At 51.7% G+C, this 20,204-nt stretch overlaps 5 protein-coding genes across 5 annotated transcripts; 3 read left to right on the top strand and 2 right to left on the bottom strand.

Annotated features, from left to right (window-relative positions):
* Positions 1-3,884: 3,884 nt before the first annotated feature.
* On the top strand, positions 3,885-6,066 carry VFPPC_13374 (hypothetical protein; the record flags this gene model as incomplete). The annotated part of the gene is made up of 2 exons (XM_018291151.1): positions 3,885-4,442; positions 4,504-6,066. The coding sequence occupies 2 exons, from the start codon at positions 3,885-3,887 to the stop codon at positions 6,064-6,066; spliced, it is 2,121 nt and encodes a 706-aa protein (XP_018147071.1).
* A 548-nt stretch (positions 6,067-6,614) lies between these two features.
* Positions 6,615-9,005, bottom strand: VFPPC_02985 (mitochondrial intermediate peptidase; the record flags this gene model as incomplete). The annotated part of the gene is made up of 1 exon (XM_022428302.1): positions 6,615-9,005. The coding sequence occupies one exon, from the start codon at positions 9,003-9,005 to the stop codon at positions 6,615-6,617; it is 2,391 nt and encodes a 796-aa protein (XP_022284581.1).
* Positions 9,006-10,490: 1,485 nt separating this feature from the next.
* VFPPC_12624 (mitochondrial protein) lies at positions 10,491-11,397 on the top strand (the record flags this gene model as incomplete). The annotated part of the gene is made up of 3 exons (XM_018290425.1): positions 10,491-10,517; positions 10,578-10,664; positions 10,735-11,397. The coding sequence occupies 3 exons, from the start codon at positions 10,491-10,493 to the stop codon at positions 11,395-11,397; spliced, it is 777 nt and encodes a 258-aa protein (XP_018147068.1).
* A 358-nt stretch (positions 11,398-11,755) lies between these two features.
* Positions 11,756-13,066, bottom strand: VFPPC_17550 (tRNA dihydrouridine synthase; the record flags this gene model as incomplete). The annotated part of the gene is made up of 2 exons (XM_022429249.1): positions 11,756-12,855; positions 12,925-13,066. The coding sequence occupies 2 exons, from the start codon at positions 13,064-13,066 to the stop codon at positions 11,756-11,758; spliced, it is 1,242 nt and encodes a 413-aa protein (XP_022285724.1).
* A 2,662-nt stretch (positions 13,067-15,728) lies between these two features.
* VFPPC_15590 (hypothetical protein) lies at positions 15,729-19,187 on the top strand (the record flags this gene model as incomplete). The annotated part of the gene is made up of 2 exons (XM_018293343.1): positions 15,729-19,044; positions 19,114-19,187. 2 exons carry the CDS (start codon positions 15,729-15,731, stop codon positions 19,185-19,187), a joined length of 3,390 nt encoding a protein of 1,129 aa, XP_018147067.1.
* Between the last annotated feature and the right edge of the window lie 1,017 nt (positions 19,188-20,204).

Below are 20,204 nucleotides of genomic sequence, written 5' to 3'. Positions count from 1 at the left end.
GGGAAAGAAGAAGGCTTGGGATGGCCATCGACCGAGGTTGCGAGGGAACTAGGTGATCAGATTACCGCCTTTTTGGAAACCCAAACAGGGTTGTGACTTGTTAGTCGGGACGAGGGGTGGGCTATCCTGGTCCCGGTTTCAGGTAGTATCCCAGTGGAACTGGATGTGCGGGAGGCTTAGAGGCGTCTCGAGATAGGGAACCAGAACTAAAAAGACTGTTCTTGGACAGTTGCGGGAAGTTTTGGTGATCTCTCATGCTGATTGAGCATTGTATGACGGTCCTGGGAAGATGGCGCATAGCTGATGACGGTAATTTGGCAGGGATAGTAGATGAAGAAGCACACCAATCAGGTGCAAGAACAGGTTGGGCATGAAAGCAACGACTCACTCAGGCCCATCTAGCATGAACAATTCCACAGCCATATTCCCCTTCCATCTTGTGATTTGTAACAGACAGCCTCGGTTGCAGTAATTCGCATGTCTATTGACACTGAATAGTTTTACATGGGGACGTTTTCAAACAATACTTTCTTTTTTGACGGAGTTTCGGACAATACATTGTAGCAGCGGTGTTAGATGCTGTGTTGACGGTTTCTGCGGCACTTGTGCACGGGTCTCGCATCTGAGGCAGCCTGCACATCAGCTGGGGTGGCTTTCGTTTGACCTTTGTTGGGGGGTTGGGTGGCTTGGAGCGAGGTATCTGGGTGATTGTGCGAACTGCACGATGTCTGATTAATGAACGGAGTAGCGGATCGTGGGTTTTTGTTTGAATTTTACGTGATTTTGGGTGAATTTAAGAAGTTGGTTCTTGTGGTGATGGACGTTTAGCGAGTGTAATGAGAGGCGCCCAATCAGGGTGGCATAGAGGCAGGTTAGTTGCCGTTTAGGGACTTTGACTTTTACTGTTAGTAAATGTTAAAGATGCCTGTCAATACAGTAACATCTATGGACACTATCAGAATCAGAAAAATCAGCTTAATGGACAGATGGATGAATCGGAAAGACAAACGGTGAACTAGCCGTCGTCTTACTTTTTTGTCCCAAAGTGTGAAATCTGAGACACTGTCTGCAAGAGAATGGCCTATCAGAGGCGTGAACCTGCATCTGAGGAGCGTCAGTAGCCAGTCACATTTACGAGCTTGAGAGGAACAAGGCGATTTTTCAAAATTCCGGCCCAGTTGGAAACATGGACACTCTCCGAGCCGGTGGATGGTTACGTCTGTCCATGTCTCTGTTCACTCGGCCAGTCCGGCGGGTAAGAAATGCATGGACGGTCAAGCACTTCAGACCCCAACAGTCAAGGTGTCTGGCGCAATTCGCATTGCTGACAGAATGCAGGCGTGCATGTGTCGAGGTGGGAGATATGGGTTTTTGGCGCAACTTGTGCAGATTGATGCATGTATCATGGACTGTTGGTTGTGGTTGGTGGTATATCTGAGGCAAGAAACCCTGGCAATTTGTCCGCTCAGTAAGCGTGTGCGATGGTAAATGCATGTCGTTGGCGATTTCGGACCTGGTTTAGAGGAGAGTTGCGTTCTTGTACAACTGGCGTTGCAAACTTGACGGCGGACGTGCAAGGGTGATGCTTGCTGGAGGGATCTTGGAACTTTCGGGACGGACTGGGGGGGGGCGGGGATGGGGGCCTGTTTTCGGACACCGGAGAGACATGCATATGTGAGTGAGAGTTGTGGTGTTGCTTTTGTTCCTGGTGCGGCTGGTGAAGCTGGTGAAGATGGGTGAGACATGGGCTGGAGGATGGGTTGTGAATAGAGGTGGGTGGATTATTTTTCATTCTTGATTTTTGTAGCATGAGTATAGTAGTCTTTTGATGGGGTTTGTCTCATTGGTGCAAGTGGCGTGGCAATGGGAGTTGAATTCATTCCCAGCCACAACTTGCAAGGTTGGTCTGTTCGTTGTTGCAATTTAATTGCACTCAAGTGCTGTCATCAGTGATGCCCCTCATCTGACCCTCTCGGCTATCACACTGGCCGATTGACCATTGACGTGTCTGGTCTTGATGACTTTGAATACTTACAGTACAGCACAGGAAATAGGTACTCAGTAGAAAGTAATTGTATTGTACAATAAACTGTACAGAATGCATGCTTTTGAACATTCATCTTGTGACATGTAAAAAAGACGATGGCGGTGATTGATCCCGCCTCAACTGCGCCCCCGATCATCACCAGACACTCGACCTCGCCTCGACTCCATCTCTCGATGGCGCCGCCCCCCCGGTCGTCCCAAGACTCGGCCATCGCCAGTCTTTGGCTGCGGATTGGACAGCGTTGCGGTGTTGCGGTGTTGCGTTGCTCTTCTCCCACTTCTCCCCCCCTCGTTCCTCACGGCTGACATGGATCTCTCGTCTCTGTTCCATCAATTGATAGCCCGGCGCGCCAGTCAATCGATAGTCCAGACACCTCCCAAACTCCATTTCACTCCATTTCACTCCATTTCTCGTCAGTGTGCATCCACTTTGGACCGTCTGGCATGCACGTCGCATCATGCACCGCGCTGCATGGCATGGCATCCAAGCAAGCCCAAGCCCAAGCCAGCCCAAGACCAAGCCCAAACTCGGTTGGCCCACTGGCTGTCATGTCTTGTCATGTCAACATCTGGTCTGGTCTGGTGTTTGTATTGGATTGTATTGGATCGTGCCATGCGATGCTGTGCCTGATGTGCCTTGTTGTGCCGTCCATGTCGCTTCTCTCTATTCTCACTCGCTCACCTCGTCTGCAACTCCTGGAGTCCTCCTGCAGTCGGATGGCTCAAATGCCATTTGATGGCATGGAGTCCATCCTTGAGTCCATCCATCCATCCATGGCCCAGCTTCATCTGCTGGCAGTGGCATCAACATGCCTGCCGTGCCCCCAGACGCGGCAGCCATGTTTCACCTCTTTTTGCTCCTTTGCCTCTCTTGTTCCTGGCTGGTCTGGCCTTGTCTGGCCTTGTGTGCCTGATGTCTGTCTGGTTCCTGTCAGCTTGCCCATTTGATTTGATTTCTCTCGGTCTTGGTCTTGGCCTTGGCCTTGCCCCCCGCCAATCGTCAATTCATCCGCCGGCGACATCCATAATAATACCTGACATAACTTGTCGACCGAGCAATTCCATAGACTCCGTACATTATTGATCATTTGCATACAAGTACAGTAGCTACCTTCTTTCCACACCATTCATCCTGCCGCCTTTTGCCCTTTCTCTTTTCCCTCTCCCACCTGTTTGCTTTGCGTCCTTGGTACCCTGCCGTTGACACACCCTCGTCTTCCTTTGTCGTCTTTGTCTTGGTTCTATTTCAACTTACAACCCAGTCGTCGACAACGAAGAACCAACGCCAAACAATCCAGAGGCGCATCGCCAGATGACCTGCAGCTGCACTACTCATGTACGCTTGTTAATCATGACTCGACCGCTCCTCATCTGCCTCGTCTAGATTCTTTCTTACCTTCGTTTTTGGATCATTTGTTTCCTGCGTCTTCGCGTTTTGAGTTTTACTTTTATTACTTGTTCGCCTTGCCTCCGTCTGCCGTCTTCGTCTCCGTCTTGACCTGTCCATCTGTCCGCTGGCTAATACAGCTCTTGTTCGCTCCTCCCTTTCTTGATTTGGACTGAACTGAACTCTTGTTGCGTGTCATTCATATCATGTGGCAAGCTGAGGAAGGAGTGTCGCATTGATTTTGTCTCGCCAAACCAAACTCAGAGTCGAACGCCCTTTTTCTTTATTTTATTCTCTCTCACCTTCGGTCAGCCGACTCTTTGTCAGAGCTGCCTTTATGATATTGCGACCCTTTTAGTCTACGTCCCCGCTGGTACGAGCGTCAAGTACAGTGATATTCATCAAGTTTCGTCTTTGTTGCTCATTTCCGTGAGCACCGGTTTCCCACATCATGCCATGGAAGCCTGCTGCTACTGCTGGCAATGGCCACAGACCTCGAGTTTCATCTAAATCCATCCGGGGCCAGATCTCCAGCCCAATTCCTATACCTGATCCGATGGATGAGGAATTCCACATGCGGGAACAGGCTGCGATGGTGACGGGTGGTGGCGACGGCACCTCAAATGAACCCGTCTTGGTCTTTCAAGATGCCGCGAGCAGTAACCAGAGTCAGCAAATGACTCGATTTACAACCGGCTCTTCTAGCAATATGGATCCGTTAATTCAACACCAACAGTCCGATGCTTTGGTGTCAATCCCACCACCAGATTCCATCGTGACGCAGTCTTCGGGCACAAGACCTCACCAGTACACCCATCCGTCAAACCAGGAAAACGACCGCAGAAACAGCACAGCCGGCAAGCCGCAACGCAAAAAGTCGACTCTTAAGTCAGCCTTCAGCAAGCTATTTGGGAGGAAGAAGAAAGTCGATGCCAAGGACAAGGGCCGCTTGGCTGGCCAGAAGGCCTCTGAGGCCACCAGCCATTCACCTAGTAAACAACATAGAAGCGTAAGTTGATTTTCCAAAACAAACCACCACTGACCAGAAAGCTAATGTTCCAATTCATCAGGACCCAACATGGGAACGGTCAAACCAGAAGAGTGTCGAACCCAACCGCTCCTTCTCAATGCCCATTACCGAGTACGACCGCGCTCTACGGTCCCATTCGATTGGTCCAGATGATGTCTTGGCTATTCAGAGCGCCCGTAACTCCATGAATACTGATGTGAGGCTGTCTGGCAAACATTCTGCACCGTATGAACCTGCAACACACCCGGCTAGCCCTAGATGGGCTGGAGGTTCAAAGCTCGCAGGACTCTCCCCCCGACCTGCCAGTTCTCAAGACCGCGGAACTCGGATGGCTGGGCTCAGTGACGATCCTAGTGAGATTGGCCGTGCAGTCTCCAGTGATGCCCGTGGCCTGAAGCGACGATCGAGGAGTTTGTCCGTCATGCCCAGCCTTGAACTTGCCTCTCAGGGTGTTGTTCGTCGTCGCAGTGCCGAAATACGATACTGGAGAGAAAGTTATGTCGCACCATTCATGTCGCCTACATCGACTACGGCAAACGACGAAATCGAGGATCTGCTTTCGGGTGAAGTTGAGGAAGAAGAAGAAGAAGAAGAAGAGTTGACCCCGTCCGCTCAGGACAGGGCCGCAACACCTGACGAGACTATCCCAGTAGATCCAGTAGAGCCGAGGGCTGAGACGCCAACGGACACTGCCAAAACGACTGATCCCTCGGTGTCTGTTGAACGTGTTAGCTTGGACAGCAGAGTTAGTAGCCTTGAAACACGCATGAGTCGATTGGAGGGCATCGTTCTCCAACTTGGACAGAGTATTCCCGCACTACGCCAGCCGTCAAACACGCAGACTCGTTCGCCTGGAGGAGGACCACGACAAGTGCAGCTGCAGACTCCCGAACACATCATACACTCGATGCAATTACAGCCAGGCGATTTTGGTCTTCAAGATGAGCCACGGCAAAGTACGAGTCGACCGTCCACCCGGCATTCTGATGCATCGAAGATGACATTTGGTGATATCAATGAAGCAACTCCTCGGGCAACAATTTTGTCACCTGCAGACGGGGAGACTCGGCCAGCCTTTTTGTCAGCACCACCACAAGGTATAGATGTGACACCAAAAGGTCGCCACGGATCCGTCACGTTTGAACATTATACAAACTTGATGGCCCTCCTCGAAACGGAGCGCTCAGCGAGGGAGGCATTGGAAGCCCAGGTGAGAAGTCTGGGTCGGCAGATTCAGTTGATGAGCAAAAGTATGGCCTACACCAACACAGAAAGCGAATCCCCGTCAATAGATAGGTCGCTGGGCGAAGTATCTGTTTTTGATCATGATGACGATGACGAAGGACGCCGGCGCCTAACAGCCACTAGGTTTGAGTATAACACGCTAGGCTTGGAGGACTCCGGAATCGCCACGGACAATCGATCCGAGGATGAGTACACGGAATCGTTTGTTACACCGGTTGAGATGGGCAAGAGCGATTTCGACATGTACGGGAACGAGAATGACCCGATGCTGTCTAGTGGCAGGAAGTTGTCTCTGTCACATATAACCATGAGACAGCCTTTGACAGCCATGCAACAAGGTGTTACCAAGGCTGTGTAGCTTTCCACAGTGCAATGCATGATTTCATTGCATTTCAATATGTTTTTTTTTGGGCGGCGCGAGCGATCAGTATTGCATATGTTTTCTTTTTTCTTTTTCCAAATTCCGAAAATGTAGGCGGATGTGGATGCATATGTGGATGGATGTCTTTGATGACGGAGAACTATACCCTTGTGTAAGATAGTACGGGCACTTGCACATGCTCATGAGAATATGATTTGGTTTGGAACGCAGCAGTCATCAAGTTGTGCTTGGTATGTGACGGCACAAATGAAATATTCATATTGTTCATGTTCTGTCCGTCTTGAGTGTATGTATGCCTATGCTTGACTGGCCAATTGTATATGCATCGTGCCATGTATGTTTGTTCCTGTATGTTTGCTTCCAGGGTCGAATCAGTTCCATTATGCCTCCTCTTGTGATGATGCCCTACCCCCAGTCTCTATTCTACAATTCTGTGTTGAAAACCACTACCTTTATCTCGTATTTCACATCTCCTATTTCTGTCAATTCATAAAACCTTGAACAGCGATTGAAACAATGGTAATCTATGCTCTTTGATGATCATCCTTTATGCCCCAGCTGCCCACCAAAGCCATGGACTCCTCGTCGCCTGCCGCAAGTCTCTCGTCCTGCAGCGTATCTGAAAGACACCTCCATGGATCGCGGCCGCCGCCCCATTTCAACAGATTCTGCTTCACGCGCTCTCCGTTTTCCCTGCTAATGGCGGCTTGGTTTTCCCCGCCTTTGAAAACGACCCGCCATACGCGTTCGGCGAGAACGCGATCAAAGAGATAGCTGTAGTATGTGCTTCCGTAGGAGTGCAAGTGTCCGAAGAAGCCCTGCCAGCATGTCTCGGGTGGATCTTTGGGTCCGTAGGCAAACTGGTGCTGGATTTCGTGGAAGACGCGGGTTGAGTCGAACGAGAGATTGGCTACCTGTGGTGAGTGGTAGGCCTGGTCGACCATTGCGAGAAGGATCTGGTTGTCTGTGTCTATTCCTTCGAAGCGCTTGGAGAAGGTGATGCGTTCTTTTACTAGGTCGTACGGCAGGGGGCGATCTGTTTTCCAGTGGCGCGCGAACAGGGAGAGGACCGTGGGATCGGCGGCAAAGTGCTCCATGAGGGTGGATGGTAGCTCGGCAAAGTCGGTGGCGCAACGGGTTCCCGAGACGTTTTGAAAGGACGTTCGTGCGAGGATGGAGTGGATGGCGTGGCCCATTTCGTGGAAGAGCGTTTCGACAGAGTAATACGATAGGAAAGCCGGCTCGCGGGCTGAGTCGCTCTTGGGGAAGTCACAGACTAAGGCAATAGTGGGTAGTTGTTTGACTTTTCCGTTGCGCTGGGATGTTTCCATGCCGTCGTTGGCCGCAGACTCAGGGGAATCGAAGATGGGCGTGGCGGAGACCATGTCCTCTGTCGCCTCGTTGAGCTCGTCGGCGAGTATCTCGCGGGAGCATCGGACAGTGAAGTGTGCTGGGTTGGGCGACTTTTGAGGTCGATAGAACAAGTCGCAGTAGAGGACGGCGAGCTGTTCCCCGTCGTCTGACATTACATCAAGACGTTTGACGTCTGGGTGCCAGACTTCTCCGGGTAAGGCTTCTCGAGGGACAAATCGTACGCCATATAAACGGTCAAAGAGCCGCGAGAGGCCCTGCATGACGGTACCCACGGAGAAGAATGCCGTTAGCTGGTCTTCGTGACGGACGCGGGATCGCATCTCAGCCCGGATTTTCTCCATGTAAAAGTCTCTGTCCCAGGCCTGCAGATCGACCTCGGGCATAGCGAGGCGCTCACGTTTCTTTTCAGTGAGTTCAACAAGTTCCTGCTGAATGATGGGGGCATTGTGATTTCGCAGCGCGAGGAGGAACTTCATTACTGATGCGGGTGTCTTGGCCATCATTCTGTCTTTGAGAGCCATGTGTCCGTGGCTTTCGAACCCAGCAAGCTTCGCCAACTCTGCGCGAAGTTTGAGCATCGCCTCCAGGTTCTCAATCGTGCTGTGTGATGCGGTCCGTTGTGCTAAATAAATCTCTTTGCGGGTCTCCTCGTCATACACACTTTGGAGCGCAGCTGCCGCTTCAGAACCGGTTGTCGAGATGGATATCTGGGATCGGACCTTCAAGGTGGCCGCTAATCCCGGATATAATCCATAAAATCTATGGGATGGAAGCGTGACTTCTTTATTTCTGGGCTCCATATCTTGCACGAATGCAGAGCCAACATCGCTGATGCGAGATGAGAGTTCGACAAATCGGTCTCTGGCCTTTTTTGGCAAGTTGACGGCTGACTTCATAAAGTCCAGCTTCAGCAGTTCGGCAACCGTCCTCTCCTCATCTGACCAGGCGGAGACGACTTCCGGACGCGAGAGAGCCTTGCCCAATTGATCATTCAGACCTGTCATGGTATTTAACTGGTTCATGTACTGGTATACCATGGACCAGGCACCTGCGGCGGCCTGTTGGAACCGCGCATCGGGATGTGTCATGCGTACAAAGTCGGACAAGTCGAGAACTCGGCAAAGCAAATCACTCAACCGATCTAAGTCCTTGACGATGCCCTGATATTGTTCGGTTGTCGAAGCATCGAGGACTCTTTGCACGAGCCGTGTGGCCTTTTCCAGATTCTTTTGCGCAAACACAAAGAACCCATCGGGGCTCGTTAGGTACCGATTCTTAAAGAGGCCGCGGCTCTTCTTGAGGCTGAAACTCGGGAACGACAGACCACCAGATGGGGCATCGAAAAGATCGCGAAGGACGGTGTCGTCATGTCGGGAGCTAACATGATGGTCGGCTGGGTTGAAGAAGGGTGTAGCCTCTGCGGCGGCTGTCGTCTCCCATCGCCGCTGTTGAAGTATAGCAGTCGGCGTCGTCTTTGGCCGTGTCACGCGACGAACACATCTGGTGCAGATCCAGAGGCGTTGACCACTGGAATTGAGCATGTTGGGTGACCGGTGGTGGCGAGGGAGGGTCGTTAGTAAATTCGAACGGGAGGCATGCGAGACGGAGTTCAAACTGATTCAAGTATGTACATAAAAACAAATGGAGGGGTGAGGAGTAAAAAAGGCGCGTGTAATTCGACGAGCAGAGTAGTGAATGAGAAAAGGAAAACGAATCGAAGATTGCCGTCTGGGGGTAGCCGGATGTGTCTGGTTGGCAAACAACGGAGTTTTGCGGCGATGACGCCCCCCTGGTCTTCAACTTTCGGTTAATGGGTGCAAACATTGACGCACAGCGCTGGCACCGGCGGCTCTGGGCAGCATTAGAGGGACGCTGGGGGGCAACTGGCGTTGACGTAGTGGACTGGGGCGCATTTTAGGTGCCACCGAGCCCCACTTTGGCTCGCTGGCGATGCCCCTAATTTCAAGATTTCCTTGTTCAATGTTGCGCCCGAGCCGGGGCGGCGCCGTCCGTGGGCAGCCGGCCCGGTTGGGACTTGACAGCGGCGATTTCGCTTTGCAACGTGGAATCACAAGCTTTGAGTCGGGATGGGTCAATGTTGTGACGACGTCAAAGATGCATGACTGTGCTGTTCTGCTGTTGCAATATCATCCAAACGCTTGTGAAGAGGGATCTCTTGGGGAAGGACCAATTCTACTATTCCTGCCCCGGACTGGAGTTTCGTGTTCCGCACCCCGTCAAGTCAAGTCGAGTGCTCCATTGCTCCTTCCGCTTAACCGCGATCGCTCTCAGCAGCGACGCTTTGGGAAATCCAAGTGCGTGAGACAATCCACTACCAACCGGCCACCGACCACAACCGACCACTGGCCATTCACCATTGGCATCATTCTCCGCGGCGCCAAGCCCCCAAGAATGCGCATTGCTGCAGAGCCTTGTACAACGGCACAAAAAATTGCACCTTTTCCTAGCGTGGCTACTCCGGCTGAGGCATATTATTCCTAACCATGACCGGGGGGAGCCAATGGTAGAGAACCTATCAGGATTTCCCAGTCAAGGATTATGCGCGAAGAGAAATTCCTCGGGTTGCTCTTTGGGACAAAATTTGCTTAAAGCATGAAGAACTGAAGCGAGTGTTACTATCGATGTCCCCAGCGTAGAATGATTCAATCCGATGTACAGAGTTGGCATGGGATCGGTTGAGTTTGTAGTGTGCTGGTGACAGATATCCAGTATTTCAACGTCCAACCACACATCCTAGTCTACTGGATATATTTTAGAAATTAATAACGTAAAGTCCCTCCAGTTGCATGTTTCTTTAGCGTATTTTGTTTTAATTGAGCGTGCCCGATGATTTGATTCTTCATATAGACTGCCTACTATCCGCGAAAAAAGTGACGTCTGCCCAGTCACGTGCCAGCTCTCGGAGGAAGCAGGAACAGATCCACCTGCAGACCATCTCGACAAAGCATAGCCGGATCTGACGACAACCACGAATACCGTTTGACGGTTCGCCAATTGAATAGACAATGGCTGCAAGAGTGCTGCTGCAACGGGTGAGCATGATTCTAAACTCTAATAGTCGACTATACAGATCACTAATGCTTGATTTTCAGCGCTCCCTGGCGCCGTTGGCCACAATCGCGCTCGGCGGACTGGCTCTCGCTCCCGCGACCGTTTTGGCCGAAGGACCTGTGGACAAGGTTCGTAGGGCGCCCTCATATCAATCAACGGGACTGGAGGGAGAAAATCGAATGACTGACCTATATGCAGAAGAAACCCATCTACGATGACTTCGATGCCGTGTCTGCAAATGACGCACCCGCCTCAACTGGTCCCTTGAAGGCTCTCCAACCCGCACAACCTCCTGCCACTTCCACCACTGAAGAAGAGCCCAAAAAGGAGAGAAAAGCCCGCGGCCCTTCACCGACGGACCGTATCGCCGTCGAAATTGGCAAAGCACGCATGGCTCTGTATCGATTCGCCGTCTGCACCGAGAACAAGGTCAACGAGACGATGGACTCTGCATTCAACCTCGAGCAATCCTTCACCAACACCATTGCCTCGCTCGCACCGTCCCGCGAGTCTGGCGAGAAGCTTATGCCAGGCACAATCTACGTGCTGGTCGCCGCCATGGCCGGCAGCATCATCACTCGTAACCGCAACATCTTGCTGAGGAGCACGGTGCCTCTGGCGTTTGGTGTTGGTGCCGGATGGACAGTCTTGCCCGTGACCATGAGGAATATCTCTGATTTGTCGTGGAAGTATGAGCAGCGGTTCCCGGCTGTAGCGGAAACGCATGTTAATATTAGGGAGGGCCTCAAGAAGGGCGTTAGCTTTGCCAAGGTGCATAGTCGGATTGGTGTACAGTATGTGGATGACAAGGTTACGGATGCGAGGGAGACTGTAGAGGGCTGGGTGAAGCAGGGAAAATAGACATGGGTAAATAAAAGCTGGGCTGGCTGAAGGGCAGTTTCCAATGTACCATCAAATAGAGAAGGGATGACTTGAGCAAAAAATTATTTCCTTTTGTTCATAACAATACACTTGCCATACATGGTCATCATGTCTATCTGATCGTAGTCGATTGAGTCGTGTATTTACTTGAATCTACATCTATAGTGGTGTTTCCCATCCGAAAGGAGTCTTATTCTCCCTCCCCCTTTTGTAATGAATACGCTTTTATTCAAAATGCAGACCAAATCACCCGTCATGCTCTGAAAATAATGCCCCAAACTCCAATAATGGTGTGCAACAACCCGTAGCACAATGATCTCCGCCTTGCCACAGAATTTCAGACTGCTGTTGCAACTGCGGCCAGTTCAGGATTAGCCTTGGACCCGACATTTCGTTCCGAAAGCGATTTCCGATGCTGATTCTTGGCCGTCGCTTCAGCCATCTTTCCGCCGGCAGCCAAAGCACTGGCATTATTCCTGGCCTTCTTGGACAGTTTCTCCTTCGGCTTGTCCAATCCCCTCTTTGCATCGCAATCCTGGGCCAGCTCGAGGAGATGTTCGAGCCCCAGAGTCTTACAAATATCCGTGTAGCACTTGGACTGCTGAATAGACTGATAAAACTTTGCCTTTCCAGGAACCATTTGAGCCAGGAGATACTTTGTATTGCTGAACCGGTTGTTAATTTCCATAGAGTACTTGACGTACTGCTCTACGACGGGCTCCCAACGCAGTAGACCACCGTCGGCTTCGCTCTGGAAGCAGCTGGAATTCTTTTCAGCAGCAACCGCAATCATGGCTCCGTCGGCACCATACTCCTCTGCCAACTTGATGCCGTGGTCGCGGCTTTCGACATCGCCATTCATAAGGCACGCAACGCCGGCTTCGTGGCAAATGTCTGCAATCATGCGTAGCTGTCCGCGGATCGCACGCTCTCTAGGCCTCATGGGCGTGGTACGACAATGGACCGTTAGGCCTGTGATGCCAGTGGCGACAAGTCTTCTCACGAGGGCTTCCGTCTCAGCTGGGGTTTCCAAGATGCGAATCTTGACACTGATGCCGATTTCAAATTCGGGAGTGATGTTCTTCACTAGGGCCTCGAGAATCGCAACCAGTTTGTCTGGCGTCCGTAAGAGGGCTGCGCCCATACCGCCGCTGGTGCTGAAGGGTTTGGGGCAGCCGGCATTGACATCGATGCCGGCGACGTCGGCGGCCACGAGGCGGGCTGCTTCGACTGCGCGGTCGGGGTCGGAGGTGCCGATTTGGAATATGAGCTTGCCGTCTTCCTTCTCCGGGAATACTTTGTAGATTACGCTTTCTTTGGCATCTGGAGGTGGCTCTTTGTGGCCTTGAGAAGATATCCGGGTCCATTCGACAGTGCGAGTGTCTTCATCGAAGCGTCGAGTCGTTCCAATCATGGCTCGGTCAATGGTCTCGGGGCCTGCAACACAGTTGTTAGTGGCTTCGTCTCACGAAAACATCAAAATTTCTCGGAATACTGGATGCTTACCCCAGACGAGATCTGCGCCATAGTGAAGTGCAAGTAATCTGGACGGCAACTCGCCGGAGCGCACCATGGGTGCAAGCACAATCTTGCCACGATAGTCGACGCCCCGGCGGGGAATGGGAACTCGCTTGACTTCTGTAGCCATGGCTCTCCTCAATAAAGTAGAACGCATACCACAAAGAGGCAACCCTACATGTCTCGTGTTGGCTGTAGTCAACAACAGGTGGACTGTCGCATCGCGGAAATGTGTCAAAAGTGAATCAGAGGAATCAGGATGGTGAAGTGGTTGATAAGCAGGGGTTCCTATCGATAAACATTTTTCATTGGATGTGGGGTGGCATTTCGCCGGTGTCCGGGGCATTTCACGGCGACAATAGTGGGGGCAACGTGCCGAGCCAAAGTCAAACATTTCAATATTGCCATTCAGTCGTTCTCAGGATGATGAATTCGACCTCGATGGTATGTGTCTGTTCATAGTAATACCTAATAATGTTGTACATGTAAAGGGCCCTTGCCTGCGAGGAGAAGATGTCTGCTAAAATTCTATACCATGCTGAGAGCTATGCGCCGCTGACACAGCGGTAATTGAAGGGCTGGTTGATGGACAGTTACGAGAAGATTGTTGATCCAGGAAGTAAATACGAGATCGCTTCATGATGCAAGGCTGACTTGGAGACCTGCTTGGGAGAGGGACCGCTAGGGTGTCGCGCCTACAAGCATTAGAACACATGGTTTATTTCGTATTGATGAAGGCACAGCCGCCGTTGAGGCGCTTAAAACACATTTCTCCAGGACCCATGAAGCTTCATACGCGCCTACGCTGATATGTTCATGGTTGTCTTCTCAGATTAGAAGCAGAGCAGCCAAATTGCAGGCATGTTCCACTTGGACATACGGGACCTGCTGCGCCTTTGCACAGTGCATTTGACAGCTTGAAGGCAAATCGCAGCAAGATTAAACAGTTGTGGTTGTTGAACTCCGGTTTCAGGGGCAGCGCACGAGACTGGGCCTAATGGCAGACGGCGCTTGGGGGCATCTAGGCCAAGTCTGGCGGGCCGAGGCCTAAAATAGATCGGCCGAAGCGCCTGTCGACGTACTGGGATTAGTGCAGTCCTTTGAGCCAAAGGAACCAGACCAGACCAGACCTTGACTTGACATTGAATATTGAACATCAATGGCATAGACGCTACTCTCGGCCAGCGTAAGGCCAGGAGGCCGCATGCGCATGTCCAATTGCTACACCGTCCACAAACTTGGTTATGAGCTAACAGATGCAGTTGCGCGGTCGATGTTGACGAGTGTTGGTATAACAACGTGGCTCGGACAAGGTTGCATTTTATGGCAAGACATGACTACTGAGTTGTGAGTAGTAAAAGGACCAGACGCCTCCTCGTGGGTTTTGGCTCACCACATGCAGCCGTTTGCCGGCCGACTGGAAATAATCCTTCTTTCGATTGACATAAGCCACAAATTCTTTGGTTGAATTTCCAACAAACAACCGAGCTGGGAGGCTCAAACATGATTCAATATTTTCTGTCAATGGTCTGCCCTGCCTCTTTGAACTACATGTGGAACGCCTCCCTCATGGCGCACTGCCCAACATCAGATGCAAATGTTGGGCCAACACCAGTTGACCACACCGGACCAGACCAGACCAGACCAGACTCCATGTCCATGTCCCGAGCATTGAATGAATCCTCAACTGGGATTAGATACGAAGAACAATTATGACGGCAGTGGTGCCCCACGTTTGCTCTGCCCCAATTTGTGATGGCACCTGGGACTTTGGCGCCACTCAGGGCCCGCATGTCGCAGTGGAGCGTCTCAGGGGGCCCGAGACGATTTGCTCTGAAACCATGTACAGGCTCGTACAAAACTTGCCGACGTGGTACATCTGCGACCCCTTTGGGACGTGGAATCTTGGAACTAGCAAAGGAAGCTTGCAACAGGGTCCCGCACCTCGTCCTTCATCACACAGACAACCATCGCCAATCCTCTGGCATTTGTGACGATCTGCCCATTCTCATCAGCTGCAATTCCCTGAGCCCCTTGCTTTCTTTTGCCCTGGAGTCATCCTGTCTTAGTATCCCGACAGTAGCTGACGACATTTCGTCCCGCCAGCCCGCCGTCTGTTCGATTCTGTGTCTGTTTTCGTTTTCTGTTTCCGTTCTCTGTTCAAACCGCCGCTCAAACCTGGTCAAGTCTTTCCACCATTCCAAACATCGCCTGACTCCAGATCTCTGCATCACCACACTGTGTCTACCACGAACAATTGTATTCGTCTATTTTGGGTGGGTTTTCCGCCAAGGAGGACTGGACCCTGGCTTTGCCACACTGTTGGCCCCCAGTTTCGCTACGGGACTTTTAAGCATTTGATTTTCACCAACAACTGGCTGCTCCAGCGTCAGCACCGAACCCGCAAGCCTCAAGCTCCATTCTGGTCAAGTCTCTCTCTCCCCGCAGGGCTCCGTGGTCACACACACCAGACACAGACTGGCCTCGAGCACTCCCCCACATGCTATGGACAAAGACGACCTAGTTACCCAGCTATCGTCAGTTTCAACATCAGCACCCCTCGTGCTCCTTTATTAACACCGACACCCGCCTGCTCTTTACTTTTGTTCTTCTTACTGCTTCTCTCAGACCTTTCTTGAATCAGATACAAAAGGCGCAGAGGGCTTATTAGCCCCTCCGGTCACCTTTGGAGGCAACAGGACTCTGGTGGACGAACCGGTCCTCCAACCACCACGACCTTCCCACCGTCCGCCAGACGTCAATGCGACCTCCGCAACGACAACACCTACACCATGGAAAACGAGCCGCCTTTCGTCGACGAGGGGCGCTCGTCTAGGAGGGGACGCATCATGGGGAAGCTGTTTGGCAAGGAAAAGAAATCGCAGGAGAGTTCTGCCGCCACGTTAGATGCCTTCCTACACAGCTCAGCGGACAAGCTCGAAGTCACACACGCGCCTCCTCCACCGCCGCCGTCCTCCCTGCCCAAGCTTGCCAAGCTCGATACAACTATATCACGCTATCCACAAGCCTTGGCCGTGAACCAACAAGCCCAGCAGAATCGGCCCATGGCCCCGGGCAGAATGGAATCGAAATCGCCAAGAATAAGTCCTCGACCAAACAAGAAGGGTTTGATCGTGCGCTTTGCCGACTCATATCCAGACATAATCGGTGAGGGTGGTGATGAGTCCGAGATTCCAACCATTGAGATTGGGAGGAATAGGAGGGCAAGACCGCCGCCGCCGCCAGTCCATCGATCACCGAGACTCAATTCAGCAGCTCCCGTGGGAGGACCTCCAGGACCGCCTGTGCCACTGGGACCTCCCGGAGGCCCTGATGGCGTGGATGAAGATTTCCGGCCCAAGCCTCTCTCACGAACCCAAACGGGGTACTCCTCTATTTATGAGCCGGAGACGGAGGAGCGAAGTGCGTCGTCACTCATGCCACCAAGTGCCACTAACCCCAGGAGTGGTAATGCTAATACCTTGGTCCCTGGACGAGCTGCCTCGGCTAGATACCTTGAGACGTCCGGGAGGCGCGATGACCAGAGAAGATCCTTTATTGAAATACATCAGGCGCAAATGCGCGAGGCGGAGGGCAAAGCCTTTGCTCTCGCTGCTAGGACAGCGAGTTCTGCCAGCCAGCGTGATTGGGAAGAGGGGGCTCGGCCTCCTGCCACATATGCGGATGACTCCCCTGATTCTTCACGCCAGTATCCATCATCACCCGAAATACAAATAAAGCAGCCGGCCATGAATTACAGTCCGGCGGGTTCTATAACGTCTAATACCTCCAGCGCATACCCAGGGTCAAACCCATCCCAAACAAGCCTCCCCATACGCCAACCCAGCACGGCATCACATCATGGACCACCTCCCGGGCCGCCACCATCAATGGCTGCGAGATCAGCGTCCATTAGACTTAACGACGCCGTAGACCAAGCAGGAGAAGATGCATTGGCCGCCTTTGTCATGGGTACAAAGCACCTTTTTGAACTCTTTAGGTTACACGCCGAAACAATACGGCCATTATCCACATGCGCGCCTAAAGACTGCGCGCGTGCGGCTCTCTGGTGGTTTTTGAAGGGCAGAATGGGGCTAGAAGCAGCTGTCCGGGACCGTCCAACTACCCCTAAGTCGCAAATGCAAAATGAGCTTGACCGGCAGCAAGCCTACTCAAACTTGGCCAAGGGATATTGGCTTTGTCAGGAAGCTATACCAGAGATCACGGCTGGACAAAGGCTTCCTCCGGATGCAGAAGTTGCCGGAGCATCACAAACCCTTGTCTCGGCCCTGAGGAAGCTTTCTCAGTCCATGAAGCGCAATGGTTTCCTCCCACCAGAGGAGCCCTTTTTGCCTCAGACAATTGATAAGTCAATATGGCTCGAGTATCCTGCACTCAGCCAAGATCTAAATGCTCTGCTTTCTGGCAATTGGGCATCTGGATTGACAGCAATGCAGCACCCAATGTCTACCCTACAACTTCTGGATGCGTTCCCTCTGGGCGACACTTCAGAAAACTTCAGCTATGGCCGCGTTATGGCAGATGTGTTTTTGATGGAACAGGGACGAGAATCCCAACGACTTTTCTTGCCATGTATCCTCTCCATGGTCCGACCTCAGAAGAGCACGGGGCTAGTGTTTGTCATTGCTAGTCAAAACGGGTGTGTGCAACTGGCCATTCAGGACAACAAGAATGCTGGCCCAGTCTGGGAGGACCTTCGATGGCAAAATAACACCTGTGCGGTAGAAGTTCGACTGCCCCGAGGATTTTTGTTGGTTGCACAATTGAATCAAAACGACTACAGGATGCTTTGGAACATGTACGACTTTGGCTCCAAAGTGCAGGCCACTTTGCACCCTCGAAGTGACGAGCTCGTGGTGTTTCGAAACAATCTGCGGTCTTTCCAATATATGGATGCAGACCCGCAGTCGCGCCTGTTCCCAAAGGAAGCCGTGAGCCAGTGCGACGTGGCCTTGTTCGAGAAGATCTACAAAGAGAACGGGCCTGCAGGGCCGCGCAGTTGGCATTGTGGTTTCCGCATTGCAGTGGTAACAGGACCTCGAACGAGAACATTAAGCGGTGTGCAGCACAGCTTTCCGCCGCCTTTGCCAGTACAATTTGGGTTCTTCCGGGCTGAGGGTGAAGCTCCAGCATTATCAGTCAAATTTGTTAATGGGCGGCAAAAGGGACGAATGAATTTAGTCTTTAGCGACGAGAAGGAAAGACTCAAGTTTCACTCCCTCCTGACCGGAACTGCGCTGAATCATGACGAGAGAGTGTTTTCTGAGTCTCCTCTCAAGAGCTTCATGGTGGCGCAAAGCCTCCGTGAACCCACTGGTATAGCTCCATTTAGTCGTATTCCTTGGAAAGCAGCCAGAATCATCAATGACGAGTTCAGCTCTGATAGAGACCTGCCGCCGACAGTTCTGGCAGACAAGCTCAAGGTTGTCCTGGAGTATCAGAATGGCACGGTTGCGGACAGGGTAAATGTGGCTCCAGGCGAGTTGCGAATGCGGCTTGAGGTATCGAATGCAAAAATACTGCGTGTTCTCCGACAACCACAGCAGGACATTACCATGGCGGTATCAGAGGCGCAAGTGCCAAAGGAGCTGCCCGCAAACTTGGCAGACGCATTGCAACTTCTAAAGGCAAACCAAACTATTCGCTCATACGAGTTCAACAATTTGAAGGACCTGCACGATTTCCAAACCGCACTGACCGGGTTTGAAGTTATATTTGATGCCCTGGCAGTGACCTTTGCCATTTCGAGAAGGCGCATGGTCGTTCCTATTCACAAGAAGTGGGAGGCAGGCTATACGAGAATTCAAGTGGTTAAACTAGAAGATAAACAGCTTCAACTGTTGGCTTTCTTTGAAGACTTTCAGTACGGCCACTGCATGAACTTTGTACTGAAGGGCACAGACGTATACGAAACATTCCAAAGGGGAAGTAAAGCCGGGGTGAAGTTTGTTGATGCAAAGTTCCCCCTGCCGCGCCTACCAGCGGATAAGGATGCAGATTACGATGACATGGCCTTTGTATGCCTCGATCTACCAGATCTACCCGGCGAACATGATGACATCTCGATCATGTTCGAAACGGAAACAGGTATGTGCAGACCTTTGAATGTGTGCCCTGTGAACTTTACGTGCCAAGCTAACACTCACTCCCATTCAGATCGAGATCTACTTTGTAAATGTCTTCCTGCACCTACGAAAGGCTCGTCAAGAATCTCATCCCGGTTGAGGTGAGGGGAATGTGTACATCTTTGTCGAAATTAGCCAGCCTTGTCGGGGAGCGAGAAACCATGATTCAACTAAAGAGGATCAACTAGAGAGAGGCATAAATTTGCATCGCCTATGCAGACACATTGCAGTAGGTGTGATTAACAACTGAAACACCGTGGGGAGACAGTGAGAAGACTCTGGCATCAATACCTTGTGTTTATTAGCCAAAATGACGGACAAGTAAGTTCTGGGAACAAATCAGCATTGGCCCACCTGATTGCTCGTATTCGAGACAATGGGGCCAGCAAAGGCGTTGAAGCGGAGCATTTGAATATCGACAAACCATTACATACCGTTATTCAATATACACAATTTTTTTTTTTCTCTTCACGACGATTGTAGCCAATAGCAAGGGCCTTTGGATGCTGCACAGCTTCACCTTGCACGACATTATCCTCGGGCACGACAGGGGGGATCAGTAATTTTCTGGCTGGGGTTAATCTCGACGTGCATAAAGGCCGCATGCAACTTCCGGAATGAGTGCCAGAGACGGCTGGTGCACACGCGACACAAGAAAGGCACAGTCCTTGACGGCTTGTCCCAGCAAGTCGGCGTCCTCGGAAGGTCGAGGATTCTCCCAAGATGTAGCTAGCCATGATGTGCTTTTTGTGTCTTAGATGGTGTCTCAGTACGACACACACGGCCATGTGGGAGTTTTAATGACTGGCGGACAAGATGAGCCTTGACGGGGAGAATCGCCGTGGCTTGATATACCTAGTGTCTTACACCGGAAGCATGACGATGGTCGGATGGGTCTTGGTCTGGTTCTGGTCAGCAGAACAATCTTTCTCAACAAATTTAGGTCGGGGTCGTGATAGCTGCAAGGGTCCCGGCGATTTTATTCGTCGGGAGAGCGTTGGAAGCACAGTTAGTTGTTCCCTGCGGGATATTCATGGAGTTCCATTGCTTCCTGCGGCGTGGAAGACATCTCAAGTATGTGAACATTCTGCTGCTGGGAGGGTGCAGGATGCAGCTGTTGGG

The sequence above is a fragment of the Pochonia chlamydosporia genome, chromosome 2 (assembly GCF_001653235.2).
Source record: "Pochonia chlamydosporia 170 chromosome 2, whole genome shotgun sequence".
NCBI lineage: Eukaryota > Fungi > Ascomycota > Sordariomycetes > Hypocreales > Clavicipitaceae > Pochonia > Pochonia chlamydosporia.
Note: the sequence above shows the minus strand (reverse complement) of the source record. Positions and strands in the feature narration are given on the sequence as shown.